At 41.0% G+C, this 27,671-nt stretch overlaps 3 protein-coding genes across 6 annotated transcripts in view; 1 reads left to right on the top strand and 2 right to left on the bottom strand.

Moving 5' to 3' along the window:
* Positions 1 to 4,795, bottom strand: part of abhd18 (abhydrolase domain containing 18) — a 74,515-nt gene extending 69,720 nt beyond the window's left edge. For both annotated transcript variants that reach the window (XM_034598798.1, XM_034598799.1), the window contains exon 1: positions 4,675 to 4,795. The gene's annotated coding sequence lies outside the window, so the exon portion shown is untranslated. The remainder of the gene's footprint in view (positions 1 to 4,674) is intronic.
* A 1,253-nt stretch (positions 4,796 to 6,048) lies between these two features.
* On the bottom strand, positions 6,049 to 18,605 carry igbp1 (immunoglobulin (CD79A) binding protein 1). The gene is made up of 3 exons (XM_034598811.1): positions 18,081 to 18,605; positions 7,700 to 8,032; positions 6,049 to 6,461 (listed from the first exon to the last, which is right to left on the bottom strand). Exons 1-3 carry the CDS (start codon positions 18,555 to 18,557, stop codon positions 6,192 to 6,194), a joined length of 1,080 nt encoding a protein of 359 aa, XP_034454702.1. The 5' UTR covers positions 18,558 to 18,605; the 3' UTR covers positions 6,049 to 6,191.
* A 1,724-nt stretch (positions 18,606 to 20,329) lies between these two features.
* LOC117769703 (magnesium transporter protein 1-like) overlaps positions 20,330 to 27,671 on the top strand; it is a 65,743-nt gene continuing 58,401 nt past the window's right edge. For all 3 annotated transcript variants that reach the window (XR_004615274.1, XR_004615275.1, XM_034598815.1), the window contains exon 1: positions 20,330 to 20,477. Coding sequence is in view for 1 of the 3 variants with exons in the window: in XM_034598815.1 (XP_034454706.1) it covers positions 20,397 to 20,477 (81 nt within the window). In the remaining 2 variants the exon portion in view is untranslated. The remainder of the gene's footprint in view (positions 20,478 to 27,671) is intronic.

Below are 27,671 nucleotides of genomic sequence, written 5' to 3'. Positions count from 1 at the left end.
AGATTGATCAACATGTTTTTACAGTTTTATGGTAAAGTGGCCCGACAGTTATTTAAAGTGAGCAAACACACTTCACAGTAACTTTAGCAACCAACAACTCTGGTCTTTGTACCTGCCACTGTGTTTGTTTCAAACCTAACAAATCCACAGCTAATAAAGCATACTCACAGGTTGTGATCCAGATTCTCCTGTAACTCCAGTATGTCCAGTTTGGCCCAAATTGGAACTGCACCATCTCTCAGAACAAAATCTTTGGGAAAGCCAGCAGTGAACTACGAGCTATTCAGGAAGCAGTCCTCGGTGAAGTGAACACAATAAGAAATTGGGGCATTATAGTTGAAAAAATTAATCTTAAGCACTGACACTCAACTCTTCAATGTTTGAGAGAAAGCTTCCCGTCACACTAAAAAATCCCTCGCCATGACATGGCGATACTGCTAACCCAGGGTCGGCAACCCACGGCTCTTCAGCCCCTCTGCAGTGGCTCCATGCACAGTGTTGTGCATGTCACGCATATTTTTCGTGAACGGTGAACTTAACGAATCAGTTTTCATATGATGAACGTGAACATCACGATGAACGTGAGTGAACGTCACGTTCATGTACATTTTTTAAATCATCATCGTATCAGGCCATCATGAAATACCAGGAGCGGGTGAATGTGTGTGTGTGTGTGTGTGTGTGTGTGTGTGTGTGTGTGTGTGTGTGTGTGTGTGTGTGTGTGTGTGTGTGTTCCCAGTCAGCACACACACGCAGGCCCCGAGGCTACCGGCTGCTTTTTAACAGTGGTCACAGCTGCTCAGAGATCAGCGCACGCAGCTTCTTGATCAGAGCAGAAGCTGCAGTTGGTTTGTACCGAGCTTCAGTTTCTGTGTCCGCCTCCAGTCTGACCTGCTCTCACTTTTTGTTTTAATATTTCGTCAACTAATATATGCGTCACATCCTATTACGTCTACTGCCCGATGCTTTTCCCTGCAGGCGGCTAATATTGAGTTTCCGACCCCCGACCTCGGTAAGCTAACCATGGATTAATCCCCAAAAAAGAAAAGTCTCGGACGAAAATAAAGAGTTTTTGTGTGGAAAGATTAATTTGCTTTCACTGCCAACGATGCTGGCTTACCTGTATGCTTGATATGTGGCGAGAAATTAGCTTAAATTAGATTAAAGACATTTCCAGAACAAGCACACCAAGCTTGAAAAGTACCAAGCTTGAGATGAGCGAAAAAGAGCGATTTCAGAACTGCTGAGCAGAGCAAATATACTTTCAAGAAGTGGAAGGATGTTTTCCTTTGTTCTAACAGGTAAAAATAGCAATAAAATGTCATGTTTTCTTTATTGTTGTTCTATAATTTCATAAATGCAACAAACTATAGTTTTTATTTATATATATATATATATATATATATATATATTTATATATATATAAAAACTTTATAAGCTGTGTTATCAAAAATGTTTTGCGGCTCCAGACAAATGTTTTGGGGGGGAAGAGGGGGCAAAATGGCTCTTTTGATAGTAAAGGTTAACTACCCCTGTGCTAACCGAACCCCTCTCGGAACGGCTTCCGATGGCTAAATTTGGGGCGTGCCAGACTAGCTGCTTGCCTTGCATTATGCTGATGATCTGCGCTGTGACGTCAAGCAGATGTGGACGTATCAGAAAAATCAATGAGGCATTTTCACAATTTCCAGAGAGGTGCAGGGATTAGGATTTTGAACCATGCAAACCGATAACATACGGAAAAACGTATACAACCCACTAAAGGACAAGGAAAGATTGAAAAAGCATAATATGTCTGTGCAAAAGGGGAAAAAATCTCACCATGATAATTTTTGTATATCATGATATTAATCAAATCACCACCACTAGACTGAGCCACATTACTCTACGCAGGTCAACAAGTGACTCTGCTCCTCTGCTGTTTTTCTAATCACTCACAAGGAGAATTTATCTATATAAAAACCTGCTGAATTCATATTTATGGTGATGGATAAACGGGTCGTCGCTTCTTCTGCAACAATAAAGTTAAAACACAGCGTTGCGTCATACTCTGCGGGAAGAACTTCTGTCTGCAGGATTGTGTGTGTGTGCGCGCGTCTGCTCATCTCTGTCCTTCTTCTACACAAACTGATAATCACATGTATTAAGTTATTAATCGATGGTGTCGGGTCATGAATCAGTATCGTTCCAGTCACTTTAACCCTGATGTCCTGGCTGTGCGCGTAACGCTACATCTCGTGTTGTGTCTCAGCTTTAAACGTGTGTGAATCAAACAAATACAAAGTAAACGTCAGTCCTGTACGTTTCCTAATAACTGATCAGTGATGGTGTTTAAATTGTAAAGTGAGCGCAGGTCAGTAGGAGAGAGGAGGAAGCAGACTCTGGACCCTTGTGCATCTGTTCTGATCCTGAAGCATTGGTGGTTATAATTATGCAGCGATGGGAAACCACTAAAACTATGAACGTTGTGGATGACATAAATCAATTATGTTCTGTCTCCAACTCTATGCAGTAGCCAAAACATTAGCATGTGTGCAATGCTGTTTTAACATGTAATACAGAGGTCTGCAGTTTAATGACTAGAATTCTAATTTCAGATACTTACAATTTAATTCTGACTTGTCATAATCCAAGCTCAAGATGTCTTAAATTCATTTTAGGGGCTTATCTTCAGACGTAAAAAACAGAAAGAAAACATAATATGCCTCCATACTGCTCGTGTGGTGTCATCTAAGTGTCCGGAAGCCCCCACATTCATATTCCACTCGAAATTAGGTCATTTTTATTTTTTAAAGCCTAAATGTCTGCTGATATCTTCCAATGAGGTGAATTCACGGACCGTCAGAAAGGCGGTCAAACAAACTTGACTGGAGAATGTGCGCACTTTAAATTGTGTTTAAAATCTGAATATCTTTGTGCATTCGCCATTTTCAGCCTTTGTGCGCGCATACACTTTTCCTATGAATCCTACGCAGGCTTATAAATGAGGCCGCAGGAAAGGACACACTGTGGCCATGATCCCGAAAACTGGGAATTGACTACAGCACTTCCCCCCAGTACTGCCTTGAATAAGGTTTTTCGTGTATTCACAGGCAGTACTAGGAGGACATTACATTTGTATTTGAGATAAAATGCAATTATTCAGCAAGTTTCTTTTCAGTTGTCAAGTAGCACAACTGGCATTTTTCAGGTGGTGCAACCAGAAAAAATATGAATTTAAATCTGCTAAAATGTTTTAAGTGAACCAATGGATGATAAATCTAATATAGTTATTGTGCTGGTACAGAATACCTTACCAATAGAATACAAACATCTTACTGTAAAAACAAAAGACATCCATAAAATAATAATGAGTTAGGCATCGTAGACAGACCATGGGATACTTGCCCAAGATTTCCCCTAAAATGAATCATAGGAAAATATAAGTACAAATATTTGGTTGAGTCACCTGACTTTCTTTGGGTGATGAAGATAGAAGTACTGTTGAAAAACAAATTCACCCATTCATACAGTGCATCTATGTGCAGCACCTTTCTCTATGAGAAGGGGCAATTTGGGGTTCATTATCTTGCCCAAGGACACTTCGGCATTCGGAATGGGGAAGACTGGGGTCGAATCGCCAATCTTCTGGTTAGAGGACGACCGGTCTAACCCCTGAGCCACCCGCAAATAAGGGTTGGCATCATTCATCAATCTAGTGGTAAATTATAGGTAACGTGTGACAATTTTATTGGCCCCTGGCAACAATTTGTGTTTCTCATGTGGCCCCTCAGGAAAATATAATTGACCACTCCTGCTCTAGGTAGACTTGCATTATAACACCTCAGCTGTTCACAGTCAAGGTATTTCTGTGCTTGTCAAGTAGTTCACTTTAATAACATATGGTTATTTATTCCTGTCTTTAACGTTACAAAAATGCAGTTAGTGTCGCTCTGAGAACAGCTACCACTAGGTAATTTCATTCACAGAGACTCAAGAGCAGAATTTTCTCAAGTTATTGTCACTTTTTAACTCATTTGTCCTTGTATGACATTTATGGCTGCCTAGAAGCCTGCAACCACTACCATTTTAGGGTGCAGAATGTTTTTTGGAATATAATTTACAAATTTTCTATCAATGGTTTCCTTTCTTCATTTCCTTTTAAAACAGCCAGGTGCCCATGCGAGGTCTGTGGATCTTCCACACCAATGTAGGCTCAATGAAACCTTTACTGCACCCAAATTCTGAGGCCTCGTGTTATCAATGATCACATTTTATACATCACGTCAACCTTCACCAGCACACAGCACATGTACCGTAATTCCACCAATAGAGGGGCAGTGGTTGGTTGGACCATTTTTGCCGTACATGATGAGCAAATGTCGTAAATTAGGTACCTTCTCAGAGTGTGGCTAGAGTTAGCTCTGAGGTAGCCATGAGGACAATATGGCGAGTACTGAGTTGTATACAGCCCCAGAGGGAGGATGTATACAGTGATAAGACTGTTCCTTTCTGACACCTCTCTCGAGGCATATTAAAACCTTGAAACTACAGCACACACGGCTCCGATAGAGATGTCAATTACTTACCCGTTGTCCGAAGTTCAATTTCAGCTAGCACTAGCTAAATTAGCATAGCCATGCTTATTAATTACGGCTGGTCTCAGAGGACTGACACAACTCACTGGTACTCTACCTATTGTTGCACACGGAGAACTATTGGCCTCGTCAAGGACTGCTCCGCACGGTTAGCTAGCAACTGCAGTTCTCAGAGGGCCATTACTCAAGCTTCCGGAGCATGGTGTGATGGGACTTCCTGTTACGATTTTTTTTCAGCTCGCATGTGGACCCGGATGCACAAATATAAAATACTTTTCAGCCATTTAATATTCAATCCAAGCTTTCTCTCATGTCAACATTAGTAAAAGTGTTCATATTATTACTTTCAATTCAAAGAAAAGAGCTTTTATAAGATGTTTCTAGAAATTGAATGTGTTTACTTAGTGTAATGTCCTAACTTCTGCTTTATAGCCGAATATAAGCCGTTTTCAGACATTAATTTGTACATGATATTATATATAGACTAAGAGACTAGAACTGAAATTTAATCATTTAGACCAATAATTTAGCATTTTATTATTATTGTTGTTTATTGGTACTGATGTGGGGTAAACAATGATGGAATATAACTTAGTACATTTACTTATTTCCTTTATACAAATTTGAGGGATTACATTACTTGTAATTTAGTTGCAATTTCACATTACTTTATTAATTTACTCCATTAGATCTCAGAGGCCAATATTGTACTTTTTACTCCACTTTTATTTTCTATCTAGCTATAGTTGCTAGTTACTTTACAAATCAAGATTCTTGCACACAACACATTATAAGACAATAAAATCCCGCTTTTACATTAATGTATGTGTAATATTAACACATATAATAACAAAAACTAACAAATGTTAGATATATTGATATTGAAAATGATTGTTAACAGCCTCTGTTCATTACTTTAAACAAGCAAAACTATTTTTTTTTTTTTTTTAGATGATTATGATTACTTACAGATTTGCTATGAATCAAATGCAGTGGACACCCGTGATATGGGGTAGACCTGAGGACAGAAAGACCATCTGAGAAACTAAAAGACAACAAAACATCATGGAATTTCTTCATCAGAAAAAAGGATTATTGAAACATTTTAATCTTAATACAATGCATGCTTGGAAGAATATGCAAATAAGTGGCCACTATATCTAGATAATTTAATGTTGTTTGATGGTCTGATATTAAGACCGGACATTTAGTCAATCTAAGTAAAAGGGTATTTCAGTTTAACTCAAGGATGATGTACACAGTAATTCTACAGCATTCCCCGACTAAAGAACAAAATGTAACATGATACTCTCTTTGCAATAAATTACCGATGGTAACTTAAGTTACCCGGACTTGTGTTTGTTCAGAGAAGAAGCCAACTTTGTTGAAACAATTGAAATAATAACAAATTACGGTATAAGGCCTAAGAACTTGTGTTACAATGTCAAAGAAAAGATGGTGGTGTTTTGACGGTGTGATCATTCTTTATTCTCCAGTTACATTGTGAGGGGAATACACAGGCATCATGACTGGGCTCCATTCAGTACATCCACACTGTAGATTTTTATTAAGAGCGGGTGGAACAATGATGGACACACACTATGCTGGGAACAGTTAGCCCATGTTGTGGCGATTTCCATAACCTCTGCGATGAGTCTCTCTCCACTCATCCCAGTTTCTGGCTTTCAGCAGAGACTCTTCATCATCCTGTTCAGCTTTTTTCTCTTTTTCTTCTTCTTCCCTCTCCGCATTAGCATCGTCATCCACGTCATCCCTCTTGGATATTGCCTGATCAGGCAGTACTCCACGTTTCCTGTGCTGTTCATACCAGTCATCTACTGTCATAGTGGGAAGGCTCGGGTAGCCAGGCCCGAAAACCTGAGCCTGTGGACGAGAGAAAAATACACTGTCAAATATGACGGCCTGTAACACTGATCTGATACGATACCTTCCATCTCTGAGAGGACTGTTTAAATGCAGCCCTGTCCACAAGTGTCCTGCTGTTCCAACAATTCAATTGACCTGTTTAAGGCCCTGTTCAGCGATCCAATCTCCAGTACTCTAAGTTAGACTGCTTATGTCTGGCATTAAAAACAAAATCTATCCTGTATGCGTCTCTTGTGACCACTTCTGATCGTATTTCACTTCCCCGCTCTACATGCCAATAATCATGTACGTCATTTGTGTTCCCAAATACCAAATGATGTTTTAACCTAGTCTGAATATACAGATGTGTCCAATAAAAATGTTGGTATAAAAATAAATAAATCTAAATCATGATGTTGCAGCAGTGGCCATAAACAAATATGCTTATGGTCACTGAGCGTAAAAATATGTTTGATTCATTGTGAAACTAGCAGGTCAGATTACATTAGCGGAGTAGGCGATCCTTCATTTGAGGCGCAGGAAGCATGTGTTTACACAGTGAAAATAATATGGTCATATGTTTCCAGACCACCTTCAAATGTGGTCTGAGTGATCGGATCTCAACACTGAAAGTCTAAGGTCTCAGAGACCCTGGTCAGAATTGGGGGATGGATGACTTTAGAGAGCAGTCCCAGAAACTGGTGCAGTGGTTTCAGGACATGTCTCTGTCCAAGATGTCGAGACAAAGCCCAGACTTTAACCCCGTCTGTGGAGAGAACTGAAAAAATTACTTCAAAAGGCAATTCCCACTAAATTTGACAAAGCCTGAGAGGGAGAGATCATTCAGAAAGAATTGGATAAACTGCTCAAATCCAGGTGGAAAAAGCTTGTACAGATTTAGCTCAGCAAGATTAAAGATTAAGCTATTGCCAAATTGGCTTATATAAAGTACTGAATTAAGTCTCTGCAGACTTTTGGGCATGAAAAACTGCTAAAAATGGTTAGATAAGTGGAGAAAATTACAAATATAATCATTTAATGTACAAAAAGGTAAGGGGTCTGAACATTTCTTCAGCAAGAAACTGGTATTAGCCAATAAACATGATTCCATCTATTTTTTGGTCCAGCTCTGCTGTACATATAACATATATATGTATAACTTCTGCAACCAGCAGCAAGCCCTTCTTGCAAGTTCTGTCAGTGAATGACTATACATAGCTGCCATAGTATCAACTCAGATCTACACACAGAATCACCTGTAAAGCATTCTTCGTGAGGATGAATGGTTTCATGGGAGGCCTGACCGGCTGAGTTGGTTTCTTGGCAGCACTGTGCTTTAGAACATCCATCTTGTTGAGTATCTCCACCTCCTGATCAATACTCTCGATTTCCTCCAGACACACAGTCACCCATCTCTGGACGTTCAGAAGGTAAAAATCTCTGTTGACTTCATCGTCGTCCAGTCCGCTATCGATGGCTCTTCGTACATGCGACAGTCTGGTTTCCAGCTCCTTCTTCTGACGGTACCGCTCGATCTTAGTTTGTCTCTGTGCTGCCATGGCAACCAGGTCTGATGGGCAGGGGACAGACTGGAACAAGAAGCACATTTTAATGTTCAGACTATCAAATTATTCCTTCTCAATCTATGCTCCAAGTGACTCTTAAACAGAAATGTATAAGTGAGGGTGCTGCGCCTCTCTCTCTCTCTCTCTCTCTCTCTCTCTCTCTCTCTCTCTCTCTCTCTCTCTCTCTCTCTCTCGTCATTGGTCCTGTAAAGGTATGAAACACTTTCATGCTACACCATGATAAAATTCCATACATTTATAAGTAATTATCGTGGTGATTTCGTTGGAACAGCAGGAGAGCTGGTAGTGCTCTCGCCATAGCCAGCAGCCATGTGAATTTAACAAAAGCTGATAATTTGCATTGATGTGTGCATTCCGCTCTGGTTCTGTGTGTGTGTGTGTGTGTGTGTGTGAGAGAGTCATCTTATGGGTGGGCAGTATACCAGTATCAAAGTCACCATGGGTATGATAGTGCAGTACAACATGGAATTTGCAATACCGTCATTACCGTGATAAATCAACAACGTAAAAAGAGAAACATATCAGCCGCTGTCTTTATGCAAGGTGCATGGTAAAAGGATGATCAATTAAAGCGTCAAAAGTAGCATCTAAGCTTAATAGAGATGAGTGGAGTGTCCGAACCAGACAAGGGCACAAGGCAGCCACTGGAGAGGAAACTCAGTTGACTTGGTTTTAAATACCATGATATAATATTCTCAATGTAGAGAGTTTTGAATTTGTATGAAAGAGTGAAAAATACAGTGATATCAACTTTTGGTCGTATTGCCCACCCATTACTCGCTCCTTGTAAGTTGATTCCCCACATAAATGTATTGATTTTTTACACACATAATAGACTTGTTTTAACAATATTATTGTACTTGACAGCAGCATACCATTGCTGCTTGAATCCCCCATCCACTACAATATCAACAATGCCCCCCCACCCCGCAACTAATAAAAAAACAGAAAATAATAAAAGACAATCACAAGCACATAATACAAACACAAACTCGCAAACTAGTTCGCGAACTCGCAAACTAACGAACTCACTTGCGAACTCGCCATAAAGTTCAGACCACACAGTGAAATTTGTATGTAAAATGATTAAAGTTGTAAAACAGCTTACTTCCTGTTGCCAGTTGGTGGCGCTGTCACTACATACAGAGTATTAGATCTGTTTAGTTCGGGGCTCTGATGACGCTTGAGCAAGTTGTGGCCGATTGGACAATGTCATAAGTCATAATGTCATCGCAATATTAAACAACGTTATCACATATCACGTGTTTTCCTAATATCGTGTAGCCCTACTATGTAGAATGAGCAACTATGACTACACGGAAATACATCTAAAGATCTAACATGCATCTCAGCGATGTGATTGGAAGGCAGTATGCATTGCAGGCAGACACAGACCTGAAACCCATGATGCTATGATGCATAACGCTGTGCGTGTGGCTAAAGCCAAAGTCCTTATGAGCACTTCATAGCTATATACGAAAAGCCCATTCATCCCCATGCACTATATAGAGAATGACTAGAGGTTGTTCACTATATAGCGGATGAATAAACATCGGACATAGCCCGTATGTAGGAACAGAAAATTTGGAAAGTTGCTAAAAGAAGAAGAGAGCATTGAGTGCTTGAGCAGAACTAGTGCATGTTTAAATATGTACGAACTGCTTAAATTTAAGAGTTTGTTCTCATTAAGTTTTTTCATAAACGTGACTTTTTGTCCTGTTGTATTTTATAGGAAACAGTCCGTCGTCTTCACACCTCTGAGGCAAATGGCCAGCGCCACGAAGCCGAGCAAGGGTAACATTAAAAAAGACACGCTGTGCTGTATAAAATACATTCTCTAGGTTTACTTTATCTGATCCATTTCATCATTGTGTTTTCACAGCCTGAGCCCCCCCACAACGAGGCAGTCACTGCACATTAGGCCGAGACTCCCTCTGCAAATCGGGATTTGCAGTGTGGAAAATGACGCCATTGTATGGAAGTAACTGTTTCGGAATTGTGTTTTTTTTACTGTGGATCTTCCAACGGTGATGTAGCGAGGCTATTTCCGTTTATTAATAATATACTCATGTTACTCATGTTGTTTTCCAGCTGCCTGTACTATGACGTACTATGAGCCAGTATGAAGGAACTTCCGGTTCATCCAACCGGACCTTGCAGCTCTTGCAACAGCATTGAAAAGTTCAGGAGTCGACAGAGAAGAAATAGTGTAAGATAAGATACATAAGATAATTCTTGTACATGTATAGGTGTATATTGTCATTGAACTGTGCTGATTGTAATGATTGTGTTTACAGCTGATTGAAGCGGGACAGATGACATGGATCCATCCTTCCACAGCCAGGAGCTCACCGACCTGTGTGCCACACTTCAAAGAAGACTAGAAGCTACACTGAATCTCACAGCTACACACCACAGACGTCTACACACTGGAGCAGATTCGGACAGAGTGCCACCAAGAACTTATGACCCAGAGGCAGCAAAGAGACATTTCAAGCTTCACCTGATTAGTTTTTCACTGGTTAGTTGCGTTTTTACAATATTTGTGTTGTATGTAAATAAAGCTTTGACTCAACATATACCTTGTAAATGTTTTTTTCCCCTCTACAATATGTTCAACCTATAACATCAAGCATCACATGAATAAATGTATAGTCTTCAGTAACTGCAGTGCTTTTGGTATGAACTTAATAATTAATAATAATAAATAAATTATTAGTAATAATAACTATGTATTAATTATTATTAATATTGTGTGGGAGGGGTTTACCCACATGTGTATTATAATGACCCAGGGTGACCAATAGCAACAGATCTACCAGCCAATCACAAGTGACTTTTCGTTTCGAAGGTCTGTGGTTTCATCCAATGGTGAAGTGAGATAAGTTCTCACAAGCGATTTCGCTGCGATTTCTATGCTAATTAGATCACACCTTCGTTCCGCGACTCCCTGGTGGCACTCCCCCCTCCCCAGTCCCCCCACTGCGCTACCAGGAGTACGTTTCTTCCAATTTGTGTCACAGGTGAACGCGGAATTAAGTTCACCCTTAAGGATGTCAGAAGAAACAGCCCTTATTGTGCAGTGTTTACATTGTAAAGGACAGACGCCTTAACATCAAAGTGTATAGGAAACCAAAACACAGATCAATACTTATTCTTTGACTTACATCACTCACTGGAAGACAAGCTGGGGGTCATCAGAACTTAAAGGGGACATAGCATGCCCATTTTACCACAAGTTGATATGGTTCCTTGGGGTCTTAATGAAATGTCTGTAACATACTTTGGTCAAAATACCACAAGGATCATATAAAACAGCACCCTTTTTACCCTGTATAAAACAGCCCTCCACAGAGTGACCTGTTTTGAGTGCCTGTTCCTTTAAATGCTAATGAGCCAGCTCCCCCCTCCCCCCTCTCCCCCCATGATTTTAAACGATATAAATTACATATTTTATATGATATAAATTATCAAATATGCATCCCATACTTTGTATTCCCCTTGTTGTCCTGGAGTTTTAATTTTCCCAATCACATAATTAAATGTCCCCCTCTGCCCATCCACTACAAGCACACAAGCAGACAGACAGAGAGAGAAAGAGAGGGGTGGGGGGGGGGGGGGGGCTATGAAGACCATCATTTACCCCCGAACCCCGACATTCAACGGGTACAACAACAAGCGGAGAAAGCAGAATCGCGGGCTGACCTTATATATACAGTCTATGGGGCTGACCAGCGCGGAGAAATGCTCGTCCCGTGTGAACAGCCAGGCGGCTGCGCGCTTGAGAACGGCGCTGCGCTGCCTCGCAGCTGCGCTTCCGCGTCCGGTGTACCCCGGCGTAACTACTGTACCCCGGCGTAACTACTGTAACCCGGCGTAACTACTGTAACCCGGCATACAGTAGAGCTGAACACTGCGGAAGTCTTCCACACAGCTGGCAGTGTGGAAGACCGCTGCGAGGCAGCGCAGCGCCGTTCTCAAGCGCGCAGCCGCCTGGCTGTTCACACGGGACGAGCATTTCTCCGCGCTGGTCAGCCCCATAGACTGTATATATAAGGTCAGCCCGCGATTCTGCTTTCTCCGCTTGTTGTTGTACCCGTTGAATGTCGGGGTTCGGGGGTTACAGTAGCGCTGAACACTGCGGAAGTCCTCCACAGCCAGCAGGGCTGTGTGGCGCTGACACAAATTCCAGCTCACGCACGGGAGAGCGAGCGGTCGCTCCCGAGCAGCTGCTGCAGCCTCCCGGTCCCAACAATCCAGACAAATGCCACATGTGAGTGAATCGCGGGCTGACCAGCGGAGAAATGCTCGTCCCGTGTGAACAGCCCGGCTGCGTGCTTGGGAACGGCGCTGCGCTGCCTCCGGTGTAAACCCGGAAGTAACGAGTGTGGGGGGACGGGGGGTGGGTGGGCCAAGACCATGTAGGGAGACTTCCAGTTCCTTGTTACGACACAATACCCAGGAAGCGCAATCGAGTCGCTCAAGCATGACGTTTCTGACTTAGAGGAACTATAACAAAACGCGCGAGTGTTTTTTCCCCAGAATTTTTGGGTTGGTAGACATGCCAGATACCCACATTAACCTGTAGAAGCACTAACAAAGTGGAATTGGCATGCTATGTCCCCTTTAAAGGGGACATAGCATGCCCATTTTACCACAAGTTGATATGGTTCCTTGGGGTCTTAATGAAATGTCTGTAACATACTTTGGTCAAAATACCACAAGGATCATTTAAAACAGCACCCTTTTTACCCTGTCTAAAATAGCCCTCCACAGAGTGACCTGTTTTGTGTGCCTGTTCCTTTAAATGCTAGAGTTTTAATGTCCTGGAGTTTTAATTTTCCCAATCACATAATTAAATGTCCCCCTCTGCCCATCCACTACAAGCACACAAGCAGACAGACAGAGAAAAAGAGAGGGGTGGGGGGGGCTATGAAGACCATCATTTACCCCCGAACCCCGACATTCAACGGGTACAACAACAAGCGGAGAAAGCAGAATCGCGGGCTGACCTTATATATACAGTCTATGGGGCTGACCAGCGCGGAGAAATGCACGTCCCGTGTGAACAGTCAGGCGGCTGCGCGCTTGAGAACGGCGCTGCGCTGCCTCGCAGCGGCGCTTCCGCGTCCGGTGTAAACCTGGCGTAACGAGTGGGGGGGCTCTGTGTGTGTGTGTGTGTGTGTGTGCGTGCCAGTGTTACAGTAGTGCTGAACACTGCGGAAGTCTTCCACACTGCTGGCTGTGTGGCGCTGACACACATTCCAGCTCACGCATGGGAGAGCGAGCGGTCACGCCCGAGCAACTGCTGCAGCCTCCCAGTCCCAACGACCAACAACCAGACAAATGCCACATGTGAGTGAATCGCGGGCTGACCAGCGCGGAGAAATGCGAGTCCCGTGTGTGCTTGGGAACGGCGCTGCGCTGCCTCGCAGCCTCGCTGCCTCCGGTGTAAACCCGGCGTAACGAGTGTGGGGGGACGGGGGGGGGGCAAGGCCATGTAGGGAGACTTCCAGTGCCTTGTTACGACACAAAACCCAGGAAGCTCAATCGAGTCACTCAAGCATGACGTTTCTGACTTAGAGGAACCATAACAAAACGCGCAAGTGTTTTTTTCCAGAGTTTTTAGGTTGGTAGACATGCCAGATACCCACATTAACGTGTAGAAGCACTAACAAAGTGGAATTTGCATGCTATGTCCCCTTTAATATCACCAAGCACAAAATATACCCACAAGGACAGAGGGCATTGTGAAGGAACAACAACACATCAGGAAAGCATTTAAAACCTGTGGCTACCCAAACTGGGCTATCATCAAAACCTCCAAAAGAAACAAAACTGAAAGAAGAAAACAACAAACAGAACAACATTGTGATTTCTTACGTTGTGGGAGTCTCTGAATTAATTTTTTACCAACACCACATGATGACCCACCTGTTCAACATAACTCTTAACACAGGTACAGAACCACAGAGATTAAATTCCTAAAACCTCTCATTAGTCAGTCAGACCTGAAGAAGCTTCTTGGATGAGAGGGGAAACACAAGCAACTTGGTAGCAGCTAGCTTGTAAGGCTAATGTTGGCATTAGCAACGTATTTTGTAAAACCTCCCATTTTATGCATCTTGAAGTGCATTGCATAGCTTGGTGACTTTGTAGCTAATACACATGGTATGTATTCTAATGTGGAATATTATGTGCCAAGGTTCTGGTAGATACTGCGAGTGATGGCGGGACCGATGAACCTGTTGCACAGAGTCAGACACCATCTGTGCTTCACAGTGCAACCTCAGACCTTTCCATCGTTCAGCAGGCAGTGTTCCATCACTCTTGTATCGAGCAGTTGCTGTAAAGGTTTTACAGCAAACAGATTAACCTATTCCATTTACATAATGTAGGAGTGCAAAATATATGAACTCTAAATAAAATGAATGCTGGTACAATTTCAACAACAAATCTAGGATTTGATTCGTCAGATTTGTACAAAAGTCGGTGAGCATGTTCAGGTGACAGGTTTACATCTTTTTAGTCAGTTTGATAAGAATATGTCAAAGGCATCATGAGTTATATGCAATATTTGATAGGCCACGTTCACTTCAACCAATCTATATGGCACTTTAGATTTTGGTTGATACATGACCCCAGAGCATTGGTACCAAAGTTTGGTGAAATTCTGTCCAGCCGTTAGTGTGGTACACATTTCTGGTATTTCTGGCGCCCCTTATGGGCAAAAATCTAAATGCTTTGACTAATGCTATTCTCCAAAACAATATGATATATCTACCAAGTTTTAAAATTATTAGACGAATTGTTGATGATTTATGGACAATTTCCATGGCAAAAGTTTTTAAATATAAGCGGCCATGTTTTTTACCAATCCTGCTTACTTCTAATAGAAATGTGCATCTCAGTCTGACAATTCTGTATACCAAATTTGGTGTTGATAGAAACCCAAAAGTAGTTATCACATTATTGTTTTTCAATTTCTGAAAATTAGCAAAAAATCCATCATTGGCTTTTTTGTAGAGCACATTGAGCTGGACTCGCGTTTCAAATTTCAAGTCAACGGGACTTGCAGTGTGAGGCATGGCCTGTCAAAAAATTAATTTGCAAAGCTTATCCATAATTTCAAATTATTGTACAGAGTTTTGTGTTTGTAGATCATTCCAGCTCACTGGAATTTGAGCCGAAGCGGCAGACACCAAATAATAATAATAAACCACGGCCAAAACAATAAGGTTCTAGCCCCTTGAATCCTGTTTAGGGCCTAAATAATTACCATATATGGTGGAAAGTACATTTACTCAAGTACTGCATTTGAACTGTACAAATTTGAAGTACTTGTACTTCCCTTTACATACAAAACATATGAATGGCTTATAAAATCTGCTTTGTTATACATTTTACCATCCAACAATTTACAGCTGAAATTATTAGATTGACAGAAAAGTACTTGGAAACTGTTTAACTGATTGTCATTTCTCAGGTAAATATTTCATGGTTTGATCAACACTAATGTGAACATTGACTGGCTTCACTTTTAATTATTTTAATGTATTTTGAGGTTTAGACTGTTGGATGGACAAACAGCCATTATGAAGGTTTCAGTTAGACTAATTGAATTAAAACATCTCAGACCAACTTTCAACAAAACCTTTTTATAAGTTCTATAATAATAGATGTTATGGCACCATGTTTCATTAGATTGTACAGTTGTACCTAATAGAGTCGCCACTGAATATACAACTATATTACTATATATATATGCATGCATATCTTTCAGATCAAATTTTGTGCATACAAATGTTGGGATATATGTACAAACAAACTTGACAGGAGAATGTGCGCACTTGTATGCCATCTCTGACCCATGTGTATGTAATGGTGTTTTTTTGTATTCCAGCTATGCCGTTGCCCCCGCAATGAGTATTGTCTCAGTGGGATGTTCCATTTGCAGACAATGAACATCCCACTGAGAGTACTTTAATATTTTTATTTTATAGCCAATGTTTAGGCTAAATCAGTCCTAACATTGTTGTTCTGTTGTTTTCAGTACTAACAAAAGGGGTAATGTTTTATGTACCCTTTATTTTCATGGGAATATGTCATATATGAGTATTCTGGTCTGTGAACCCCCCTGTCACGCTGTGGTACGTGCCACTCAGGGACCTGTCTCGCTGTCTGCATTTGGAGCTGAAGGAGACAGGTATGTTTATGGAGTGTTCTGCTTCTAAGTGTCATTGCAACATTTAATGCATGTTACTGTGAATACTTTCTGAAGAAAGCAAGTAAGACAGCTGTAATGTGTAAAGCGCAAGTCTGTACTGTAAGGAGTGTTAGAGTTATTTCAAAAGTTAGCGCTGCTTTGTTTTCGGCTGTGTTCCTTTGAAGTGCTCCCGCTTGTTAAAGGGGACATAGCATGCAAATTCCACTTTGTTAGTGCTTCTACACATTAATTTGGGTATCTGGCATGTCTACCAACCCAAAAACTCTGGAAAAAAAACACTCGCGCGTTTTGTTATGGTTCCTCTAAGTCAGAAACGTCATGCTTGAGTGACTGGAATGAGCTTCCTGTGTATTGTGTCGTCACCCTTTAAGACTTGCACCTGGTGATTCGTGCTGGCGACCCGCGGCATTATGGGAGATGTAGTTTTCTTGTGGGATTTGTATAGGACAGATGTGAAGTGTATTGTTACTTTTCTAATGATGTTTGTGAACCCACATACGTTCAGAAGATGAAACAAGTCGATCTGATGATGAGAAACAATTATTTTAAAATCTTTTTCATTTCAGGCACGGCCTTCTCTGTCGTATTCACTCTCACTCACTGTATTAACAGCAGCAGCAACATGTTACCATTCACTACATTTTATTTTATCCAAGACATCACTGCTGTTACCGACAGACTTTCTTTCTTCACCTCCACCTCGCTAACAAACACCTCGATGTCGGTGTCAGAAAATTGTTGTTCTTTTCATTGCTTGATGCCATGATTCACCATAGAAACCCATTGGTCAGTAGGACAATCGTATATTCATGAGGTACTTTGCATTGACCGTTTATAGTTGAGTGTGGGCGCTTAGAGGGCGGAATATAAACGTACACATGTTTCGAGATGGAGTGTGATCTAAAGGGAACATTGTCTTCAAGTGTGTGTGCACACGGTTTTATAAATATGAATGTTTCTTTGCGTGCACCATTTTAGGCCTTCGTGCACACGTACACTTTAAGTATGAATCCTTCTCACTGTTTTATAAATGAGGCCCCAGAGAAGAAGGACTGGTTGGTTTGTACCACTCCTGCTGACCTGCGCTCACTTTACACTTTAACAATAAATACCAACACTCATCACAGGTTATTAGAATCTGAACACACTGACGTTTAATTTCTTTGATTCGCTGGAGAGTTTGTGAGACAAGTATTTAAACAGATTGAAAATGTGTGACACACACACACACACACACACACACACACACACACACAGTAATGCTGTGCTCTTAATGAAAAAAATCTGTCATATTTAGGTAACTGATATCTGAGTGCATGTAATTTGGTGATGCTTGATTGAACTCATGGGACTATTGGGCCTAAGCGGAGGTATAAGCTCCCTGATTACTATTCTAGTTGATTATGTTTCTGACGGATAACATGGCTGCTATTATAAAGGTATTGCTATTATAAAAGGTATTTTAAAAATTAATGCTTATTACTGTAGTCCTGGCTTTCCATTTTATTATTTTGTGAAGTAATGAAATATCTGTATAATCAAATATGTTTTCTTTAAATAATACAGTGCAGTATATTCATATATCAATAACTTAAATTTGCAAAATCTTATTAAATTGATGTATTTATTAAGAGATTATGTTATACTTTCAAATAGTATGGTTTGCAATCGGACACATTACGGTGTTAAACTCAAGATGCAAAATCATATTGGAGATTACATTAGTTTACAGAAAACTATAGCCAGGTTGTACTTTTTTGAGGTAAGCAATGGCAAAATGTGTTTCCTGGGTCCAGTGTGCTGTGTAACCTTACAACTCCTCACCTTGGCCGCAGTAGATCCATCTTCTGGAGCGTCGACACAACTAGGGTCTTTATCCGCCGACGTTGGTATTTTAAAGTGTGATATGTTATACTCTTTACATCTCCTTAGGAAGTCCATGAAGTAAGCCCGGGCTGTCTGGACTATTTGAAGTCGTTTGTCTCTGTTGGTCTGCTTCATGGTAAGAGCTCCTAGGAGAGCGGGCAACAGTAGATACTTCAGTTCCGCTGTGGCGACCTCCTCCAGCTCCTCGTTACGACTGAACAGGTCGAGCTGAGCCACCATGCTGGACGCTTCTTCTAACATACCGATGCCGCGTTTCACTCCCACCTGGATGCTGCTAGAGCCCATGGGAACGTTGGTACTGTCCACCTCTTCGAATATCTTCCACCCACGATCTAGCAGCTCGGATAAATTAGGACGCTCGGTATCTAAATTTGACGGCTGTCTGTTGTCGTGGTTGTTTTCACATTCCGCCATCTTGTCATATTTTCCGGATTCCGTCTTCTTCGTCTTATATTTTACGGTGACCCAATTCTTACATGAGAATCCCTGCCATCTGCAGGCCTAACATTACCACTACACTTGATTATTACACTCGTCATGAACCAAGACATAAAAAACATACCTAAAGCATACCACACATAATTATATTTGGCTGTCTCTTTGCTATGCCTCTGAGCAAACATAGGATTATGTTATTTAGAACTTTCAAACTCAGAGATAACCGTTATCCTAAACAATCGGGGCATCTTAGCCTTTTTTTAAAGATGGTTGACTAAAACTATTTTCTTGTCTTTATTAAATCAAACAAACAACCAAACCTTTACACAATTAAATGTGAATGTGAAATCAGAACCGAGCCCATCTGCAGAAGCAGTGTTCAGTTCATGCAGATGAAAATGAACTAGTTCACGTTCGTAGTTTTTCATTTTTTATTGTGATGATTAAGGTGACAAACGTACGGTCATGTGTTTAGTTATTACATTACATTTCGTTTTGCGGACGCTTTTATCCAAAGCGACTTACAATAAGTGCATTCAACCATGAGGGTACAAACCCAGAAGAACAAGAATCAAGAAATTACAATTTCTTAAAGAAAGCCAAACTACAAAGCCAAACTACAAAGTGCTATAAGTAAGTTCCATTTAAGTTATGAATCGATGGTGTCGGATCATGTCTGCGGGTCGCTCCTCTCACTTTATCACTGAGTCCTGACTGTGAGCGTCACGTCTCGTGTTGCACTGAGCACAACATGTTGACGAGTCATTTTCATGATGTTTAAATGCAGCCTCATAAACTCTGGAGCGAATCAAACAAACACTAAGTTACTTCATGTACTGATCAGGTCCTGAAAACTATTGATGTGTTTTAGTTCAAGTGAGAGCAGAGTGGAGGAGGACACAGAAACTGAAGCTCGGCACAAACCAACTGCAGCTTCTGCTCTGATCATGATGCAGCGGCGCTGATCACTGAGCAGCTGAGACCAGAGAAACTCTATTTCACTGTTCTTCTATAAAGTCACTGACCGGCTGCTTAACGTGAACGAGCTCTAAACTCACTGCGTGTGTCGCTCTGAGCGAGTGAGTGGGGCAAGTATGGGTACATGGAGCGGGTCAGTCTGCGCATGCGTTTTGACAGCCCTAATATATATATATATATATATATATATATATATATATAATTATACATATATGATTGTGTGAATACATTATATCCGCCTAATATATAACCACTGGCAGTACATATCCTTTAGTTTCTCTTTGTTTCTGTTATGTTATTTCATGTGTGCCTGGTTTTGTATTTCTAATGTGCTGATTAATAAAAATAATAAAGTTATCACTATTTAAGATGATGCGATGATCAACTCTTTCTGACATGGTCACTAAACACTAAAGTTTAAATTTCAGCTGAAAGAAAGTTCTCAATCAACGCCATTGTTTATTGTATTATTTGTTAAAATACACGAGGATTTCCTAAACATCCATTTAATCTGGAACAAAAAAACAAATGAGACATCGATCGTTGTTCTCGTCTCACTGACGCTACGAGAAGTAAAAAGTCTCTGGGTTTTTTTACTCCACCCCTGCAGCCGCCGGCAGATCACGTCAGCAGATCAAGTCAGACACACTCAGACCAAGTCCATCTCGAACCCACCTAATGTGATTGCAGCTGTGTTTCCAGCCCCTCCCTATGCTGTCAACGTGCTCCGTGTGAATAAAGTTGAGAAGAAAAAAGCACCAGCTCGCTGTGATTGGCTTATAGTTGACCAATAGTGAGCTGACAGGATACAGCATAGTGCGGGCGAGGAACGCAGAAATGTTGAAGAAACTTTTTATTTGGCTGTTTGTTCTCTTCATTTACCACCATGAGCCAGCTGACGGCCAGAAAAAGAAAGAGGTAACATGCCTGTGATAACACGCGCACATAAGAGATGACCTTAAATGTTTGACACGTTTCCAAAGTTGACTATGACTGTGGCAGTCCGATTGCTAAGCTAACATTAAACAGAAAGCAGCTAATGTGTGGCTGTGGACAGCCCGAAGTAAACAACGAGGGTTTAACACATCTTCACTATCAGACTGAGTTTCTAAACCATGGTACCGTTTGTAAATCGGCTCAAATGAAACCGTAGCTCTTAGGTCCAGTGTTCACCGCACAATCATGTTTGCTATCGTTAATAGAATAGGCAGCAGTGTCACCACTACACTGAACGTACGTCGGTTCACACCACTGCATTGCTATCTGCAGTTTCACCTAGTAGGGGCCATCACAATCAGAACAACTTGCGATTGTTGCGACTCATTATAACCTGTCATAAAATGTTGTAATGAGATGATCATGCTAGCAGAACTTGTACTATAAAACAGGTTGCCAGATATGATTATCACTGAATCTACACATTTTCTGAAAGATCTTTAAGATAATCCCATCAGAAGTGTGCTTGAAAGTACCTTAATATAAAACAAATCAATTGAAATTAAGATATGGTCAGGTTATTCTGTGTACAGCTTTATAAATGCATTTGCACTGTTTGCAGTGTTCCCACACGTCTTAAAAGGTCTGGAAATTAACAATCTTAAATGTAGGCCTTACAAAGTATTAAATATGTTAAAAACCAGCGTTGATAAGCGTAGTTGGTTACAAGAATGACCAGTAATACCAGCAATAACAGCATACAGTGGCAATTGTGTAAACCCTTTGCCAGGGCCTGCTTTTCTGCATTAATTAATCATAAAACATAATCTGATATTCATCAAGGTCAACTGCATAGATAAACACAATGTAATAAAGCTACACTGAACAAAAAATATAACTTCAACACTTTAATTTTTTGCTCCCATTTCGATAAATTGAAGTGAAAGACGTAAGAAATTCAATCTGCAAACAAAAGGCTTATTTTTCTTAAATTGTATTTTGTTACAATCTGTGTTGGTGAGCACCCCACCTTTGCAGAGATAATCAGTCCACCTGACCGGTGTGACTTATCATAAGATGCTGATTATAAAGCATGATTCAGCGTCTACTGTGGCTCAAGAGGTTTGGCGTGGGGGTCAATGTGTTTTTTGCAACTTTTGCTGTATATATCTTTTAATATGTGACAAGTGACTGTTCTATATGTTGTACATATGTTTTATTGATGGCACAGCTGGCAGGATGGATTGGTTGATGTCATGTTGCTTAAATATCATGGCTAGTTATTTTTCAGTGTCTTGTGTCAACGGTCATGTCTTTAGCGGTTGCTAAATAATGTCCTCAACAGTTTCATCAATTAATTTACCTTCCATTATGCTACAAACTGTTTCTTCTAATCAATTTCCGCTATATTAATTTTATTGCTGTTTTCCACCACTGACTAAGTATAACCACCGCTGTTTCAGGACCACTATACCAATAAACACCATCACTGATTTGAAGTTATTAGGACATGTACAGTACTTGACGTTTACTTTGTGTTTGTTTGACTGCTCTAGATTTTATGAGATGCTTGTTTAAACCTGCTACAGGAGACGTAACGTACACAGCCAGGTCATCAGGGTTAAAGTGACCAGAATGATCTTGTTGTGAATATTATACCTTAAGTGTGACACCATTAAATGGTGTGCCTTTGGGCATTCAATAAATGTGGTTATCAGAAAAAATATTGATTATTAATATTAAAAATATTAATATGAACCAAAATTACCATATAGGTAGTTAGCAAAGTTGAAGGATATTCACACTTATGCAACATTAATGAAGACAACATTTGTTAAAGAAAAACATTTATTAGGAAGATAATAAAAGTATAAAAACTACTAAACAACTAAAGGTGTACTTACTATATACAGACGTGTATGTGAGTATGCGTGTGTGTATATGAGTGAGTCAGTCCTTTCAAAATGGCGGCTGGCCACGATGACGACAAAAGACCCGTGTGTGTGTGTGTGTGTGTGTGTGCGTGTGCGTGCGCGCGTGCGCGCGCGTGTGTGTGCGCGCCATTCATCGAACTGTAAAGCATATTTCCCTTTCTTAACTCTATCCACCAGCTGGCACTTTATGTCCTGGGCCATGTCGGTGATGCGCCGGGCAATAGTCCCGTTAGACGGCGGCACTGATTTCAGATCACAGGCTTATTTATCTACAGCAGCGGGTTTAATTAACGTTTCGCTGATTGTGTGTGGCTTTTTTGCCTGTGCAATTAAATATGCCACATCATATGATGCCTTTTGAGCTTCGGCTGGGATTGTCTGTTTGTTTAGTAAGGACTATCTTTTGGCCTTGCAACTCTCACTCGTTCCGCTAATGTGTTAGATAACTCATCCCTTCCTCCTACATACGTCACATCCTATAGACCTATGCTAGGAGGGATATCTAATGGACAACCTAAGTACTGCAAGCTAGAATATTATGCAGTTGTAGACACAACACAGGGGGTCCCTGGGCCTGAGAAGGGAAGAAAAGGAGTTTAATGTGGCTATTAAATGTGACTAAAACTAGACTAAAATGTAATTAGTTTTCGTCGACTAAAACTAGACTAAAATGTTCTGAGTTTTCGTCGACGAAAACTAGACTAAAACTAAGAAGGATAAAAATTACTAAATGTGACTAAAACTAATATGCATTTTCGTCTAAAGACTCAGACTAAATCAAAAATAGCTGCCAAAATTAACACTGGTTTAATGTAAAGAAAGACTGTGAAGAGCATAACATAACTAACATTAACTTTCAAATAACTTCTTACAAAATATCACAACAACACAAATCAAACTTATAAACATCACATGAATAGAATTGAACAGTCTTTGCTTAGCCTAGTGTAATTATTTAGCCCAGTTGTGTTACCCGTCCACGAAAAGGGGAAAAAGGTTGATGTGCTGTTTGAAGTCCAGTGAAGTCATCTTGCTGGTTTATGGCTCCTGTTGTTGTGGTTCTGCTGTGCAATGCAGCTCTTGTGCTGAAGTTCTTAAGCAGGCTCTCGTGTCACTGCCTTTTGGAAGGTTTTAGCAGTCTGTTCCAGGCAGGCCGGCTTGGTTAAAGGACGTACCACTTACAACAACATGCAACACATTCATATTTGTTCCCATCTTAACTGTTTTACTGATAAATGTTTTGGTATTAATTAGAAAATTTACGAAATAACAACCACAACAAAACAATTAAACATGGAACTCCTCTTACATAATGCCTCTCCTTCCCCACCCTTTAGAGCACATCCCCCTGAGGAACACAAGGGCCTGGCACCACTGAAGGCAACCCTTGTAGTTGGGCCTACTAGCTATTTTGCCCTGACTGAACCTCATTTGTTCAGCCTCCTTGGTATCAACCTCCTTCAAGCTAGTTCCCTCAAGACTTTTTCTAATCAGCTCCTCCACTGTGTCCACATGCAGGGACCCTCTGACATCAGATTTAATCCTCTTCTGTGCTGAGGGTCTTGTCATATATATTATTCTGAAATTGGCTTTTCTGCACTTTTATTTTTGGTACTTTAAGTACATGCTGATTAGAGCTGGGTATTGCCACTGATTTCCCAAATCGATTTGATTCAGATTCACAAGGTTTTGATTCAATATCGATTCAGTTAGGGATTTGTCAGTCTACAATACCAATTTTGCTTGGATATGAAAGAAATTCTCATAGTACTAAAGCTCTAAACTGTGCAAGGAAACTGCCAACTTGGTTCATTCTTGAAAATATTAAGGTAGGCCTGTCATGATAACAAATTTTCTTGGATTATATATTGTCCCAGAAATTGTGATGAATAAAATTGTCGTCATTTTGAAACAATTTCATACCACTGAAAAAAAGAATAATATTAGAGCATAATCCTTAAGGTACACCCTTTCAAAGAGCAAATAACTTTCAATTCTTGAGAATATTCAGTCTGACATTTGAATTAGAATTTAAAATATTATAATATCCTCAATAAATAAACCATAAATACAATAAACCATACACACAAGCAAATAAATAAATAAAATGGATGTTAACAAAAATTGCTATTAAATAAATATTCAACATTTTTTACAGGGTATATGTAACCAGCTCAGTAAACAGGATGGGATGGTTATGATTTAGATGACAAACTTACGATCATGTGTTTAGTTATTAATCGATGGTGTCGGATCGTGCATCCTTGTCACTCAGGTCACTTTAACACTGAGTCCTGACTGTACGCATCACATCTCGTGTTGTACTGGAGCGAATCAAACAAATGGCGACACTTCTTCTGCAACAAAGAAGTTAAAACACAGTGTAACGTCATAATCTGCGGGAAAAATTTCTGTCTTTAGGTGTGTGTGTGTGTGTGTGTGGGGGGTGTATGTGAGAGTGTTTCCGCTTGCCTCTGTCATACACAATCTGATAATCACAGTCTGCCTCCCGAACTGAAAGTGGGAGATGATTCCATAGGAGAGGAGCTTGATAGCTGAAAGCTCTGGCTCCTACTCTACTTTTAGAGACTTTAGGGACGACAAGTAAGCCTGAATTCTGGGAGCGCAGTGCTCTAGTGGGTTGATAAGGTACTAACAGCTCCTTAAGGTATAATGGTGCCATATTATTAAGGGCCTTGAAGGTGAGGAGGAGAATTTTAAATTCTATTCTAGATTTAACCGGAAGCCAGTGTAGTGAAACTAATACAGGAGAAATGTGGTCTCTTTTCTTGGTTCTTGTCAGGACACGTGCTGCAGCAGTTTGGACAAGCTGCAGAGTCTTTAACGACTTACTGCTGGAGCCTGATAATAAGGAATTACAATAATCAAGTCTGGATGTAACAAAGGCGTGGACTAGTTTTTCTGCATCTTTTTGAGAAAGGACATGTCAGATTTTTGAGATATTACGCAAGTGGAAAAAGGCGGTCCTAGAAATTTGTTTTAAGTGTGAATTAAAGGACAAATCAGGATCGAAGATCACTCCCAAGTTCCTGACTGTTTCATTGGAAGCAAGGGCAATGTCGTCTAGCGCAGCTATATCATTAGATAATGTATCTCTACGGTGTTTAGGGCCAAGTATTAGAACCTCTGTTTTATCTGAGTTTAATAAGAGAAAATTGCGGGTCATCCAGGTTTTTATGTCCTTGAGACATGCTTGGAGTTTAGTTAATTGATTACATTGTTCAGGTTTTATTGACAAGTATAACTGGGTGTCATCCGCATAGCAGTGGAAATTTACCGAGTGTGTCCTGATAATGTTTCCTAGTGGAAGCATATATAGTGAGTAGGGATGGGCATTCGATTAAAATGTCTTAATCGATAGTCGGGAGAATTAACGATTGATTTTCGATTAATCATTAATATTTTTATATTAAAATTCACTATTTATGGGCTATATTAAAATGCAGTGAAAATAGAAAGAACACAGCGTGTTTCCTCATTGAGATCTTTATTACAAGATGAACAACTCTTGTGGCAGTTAAACGGGATCCGTTCAATGGTTACACTTGAAAATATGCGCTGCTGTACTCTTAAGCAGCAGAGCCGACAGCTAGAAGCCGGTGCTCATAAACACAACTGACCCAAAATAATAATAATATTAAAAAAAATCATGTTAAACAATAACTTAACCAAAAATATATAATACTTAGGTCTGACAGGTTTTGACAAATGTAACTCAAAACTATCAAAAAAGGCACCGAGTCGAGAAAGAGGGTGAGAGAGAGATTAGCCTACCTAACAATGAATTAGGCTAATTAACTTCAGCACCAGCCTACTGATTTTTGTTGAGAAAGATGAGCATGTTAACATGCTCTGGTGTCAGACGCGAACGCAGCCTGGTGACCGTCAGTCCAGCCGCCGAAAACACCCGCTCTGAGGGGACTGACGTCGCCGTGATACACAGGTCCCTCCGTGCTAACTTGGCAAGCCTGGGGAACCTTATTCCATTCACTTTCCACCAGTCTGTAGGGGTGCAATCCAGGGGTGGGGGAGCTTCCCTCAGAGAGTAGCAGTCCAGCAGTCGGTGGTTAGAGCAAAGCTTTCAGCTGTGCTCAATTCTTTTAACAGCTCCTGCTTCCGTTCTTCGTAGTGCGTTTCTACCAGTCTGGTGATGGTACGTCGTGACGGAATGTGATATGCCGGTTCCAATAAGTTTATCAGTTGTCGAAAACCTTCGCCCTCAACAATACTTAAAGGGGACATAGCATGCAAATTCCACTTTGTTAGTGCTTCTACAGGTTAATGTGGGTATCTGGCATGTCTACCAACCCAAAAACTCTGGGGAAAAAACACTCGCGCGTTTTGTTATAGTTCCTCTAAGTCAGAAACGTCATGCTTGAGCAACTCGATTGCGCTTCCTGGGTATTGTTTCGTAACAAGGAACTGGAAGTCTCCCTACATGGTCTTGGGCGGGCTGACCTTATATATACAGTCTATGGGGCTGACCAGCGCGGAGAAATGCTCGTCCCGTGTGAACAGCCAGGCGGCTGCGCGCTTGAGAACGGCGCTGCGCTGCCTCGCAGCGGTCTTCCACACTGCCAGCTGTGTGGAAGACTTCCGCAGTGTTCAGCTCTACTGTATGCCGGGTTACAGTAGTTACGCCGGGTTACAGTAGTTACGCCGGGGTACACCGGACGCGGAAGCGCCGCTGCGAGGCAGCGCAGCGCCGTTCTCCAGCACGCAGCCGCCTGGCTGTTCACACGGGACGAGCATTTCTCCGCTGGTCAGCCCCATAGACTATATATAAGGTCAGCCCGCGATTCTGCTTCCTCCGCTTGTTGTTGTACCCGTTGAATGTCGGGGTTCGGGGGTAAATGATGGTCTTCATAGCCCCCCCACCCCTCTCTTTCTCTCTCTGTCTGTCTGCTTGTGTGCTTGTAGTGGATGGGCAGAGGGGGACATTTAATTATGTGATTGGGAAAATTAAAACTCCAGGACAACAAGGGGAATACAAAGTATGGGATGCATATTTGATAATTTATATCATATAAAATATGTAATTTATATCGTTTAAAATCATGGGGGGAGAGGGGGGAGGGGGGAGCTGGCTCATTAGCATTTAAAGGAACAGGCACTCAAAACAGGTCGCTCTGTGGAGGGCTGTTTTATGCAGGGTAAAAAAGGTGCTGTTTTATATGATCCTTGTGGTATTTTGACCAAAGTATGTTACAGACATTTCATT

Source organism: Hippoglossus hippoglossus, chromosome 10, assembly GCF_009819705.1.
Source record: "Hippoglossus hippoglossus isolate fHipHip1 chromosome 10, fHipHip1.pri, whole genome shotgun sequence".
Classification (NCBI taxonomy): domain Eukaryota; kingdom Metazoa; phylum Chordata; class Actinopteri; order Pleuronectiformes; family Pleuronectidae; genus Hippoglossus; species Hippoglossus hippoglossus.
This window is presented reverse-complemented; position numbering and strand designations above follow the sequence as displayed.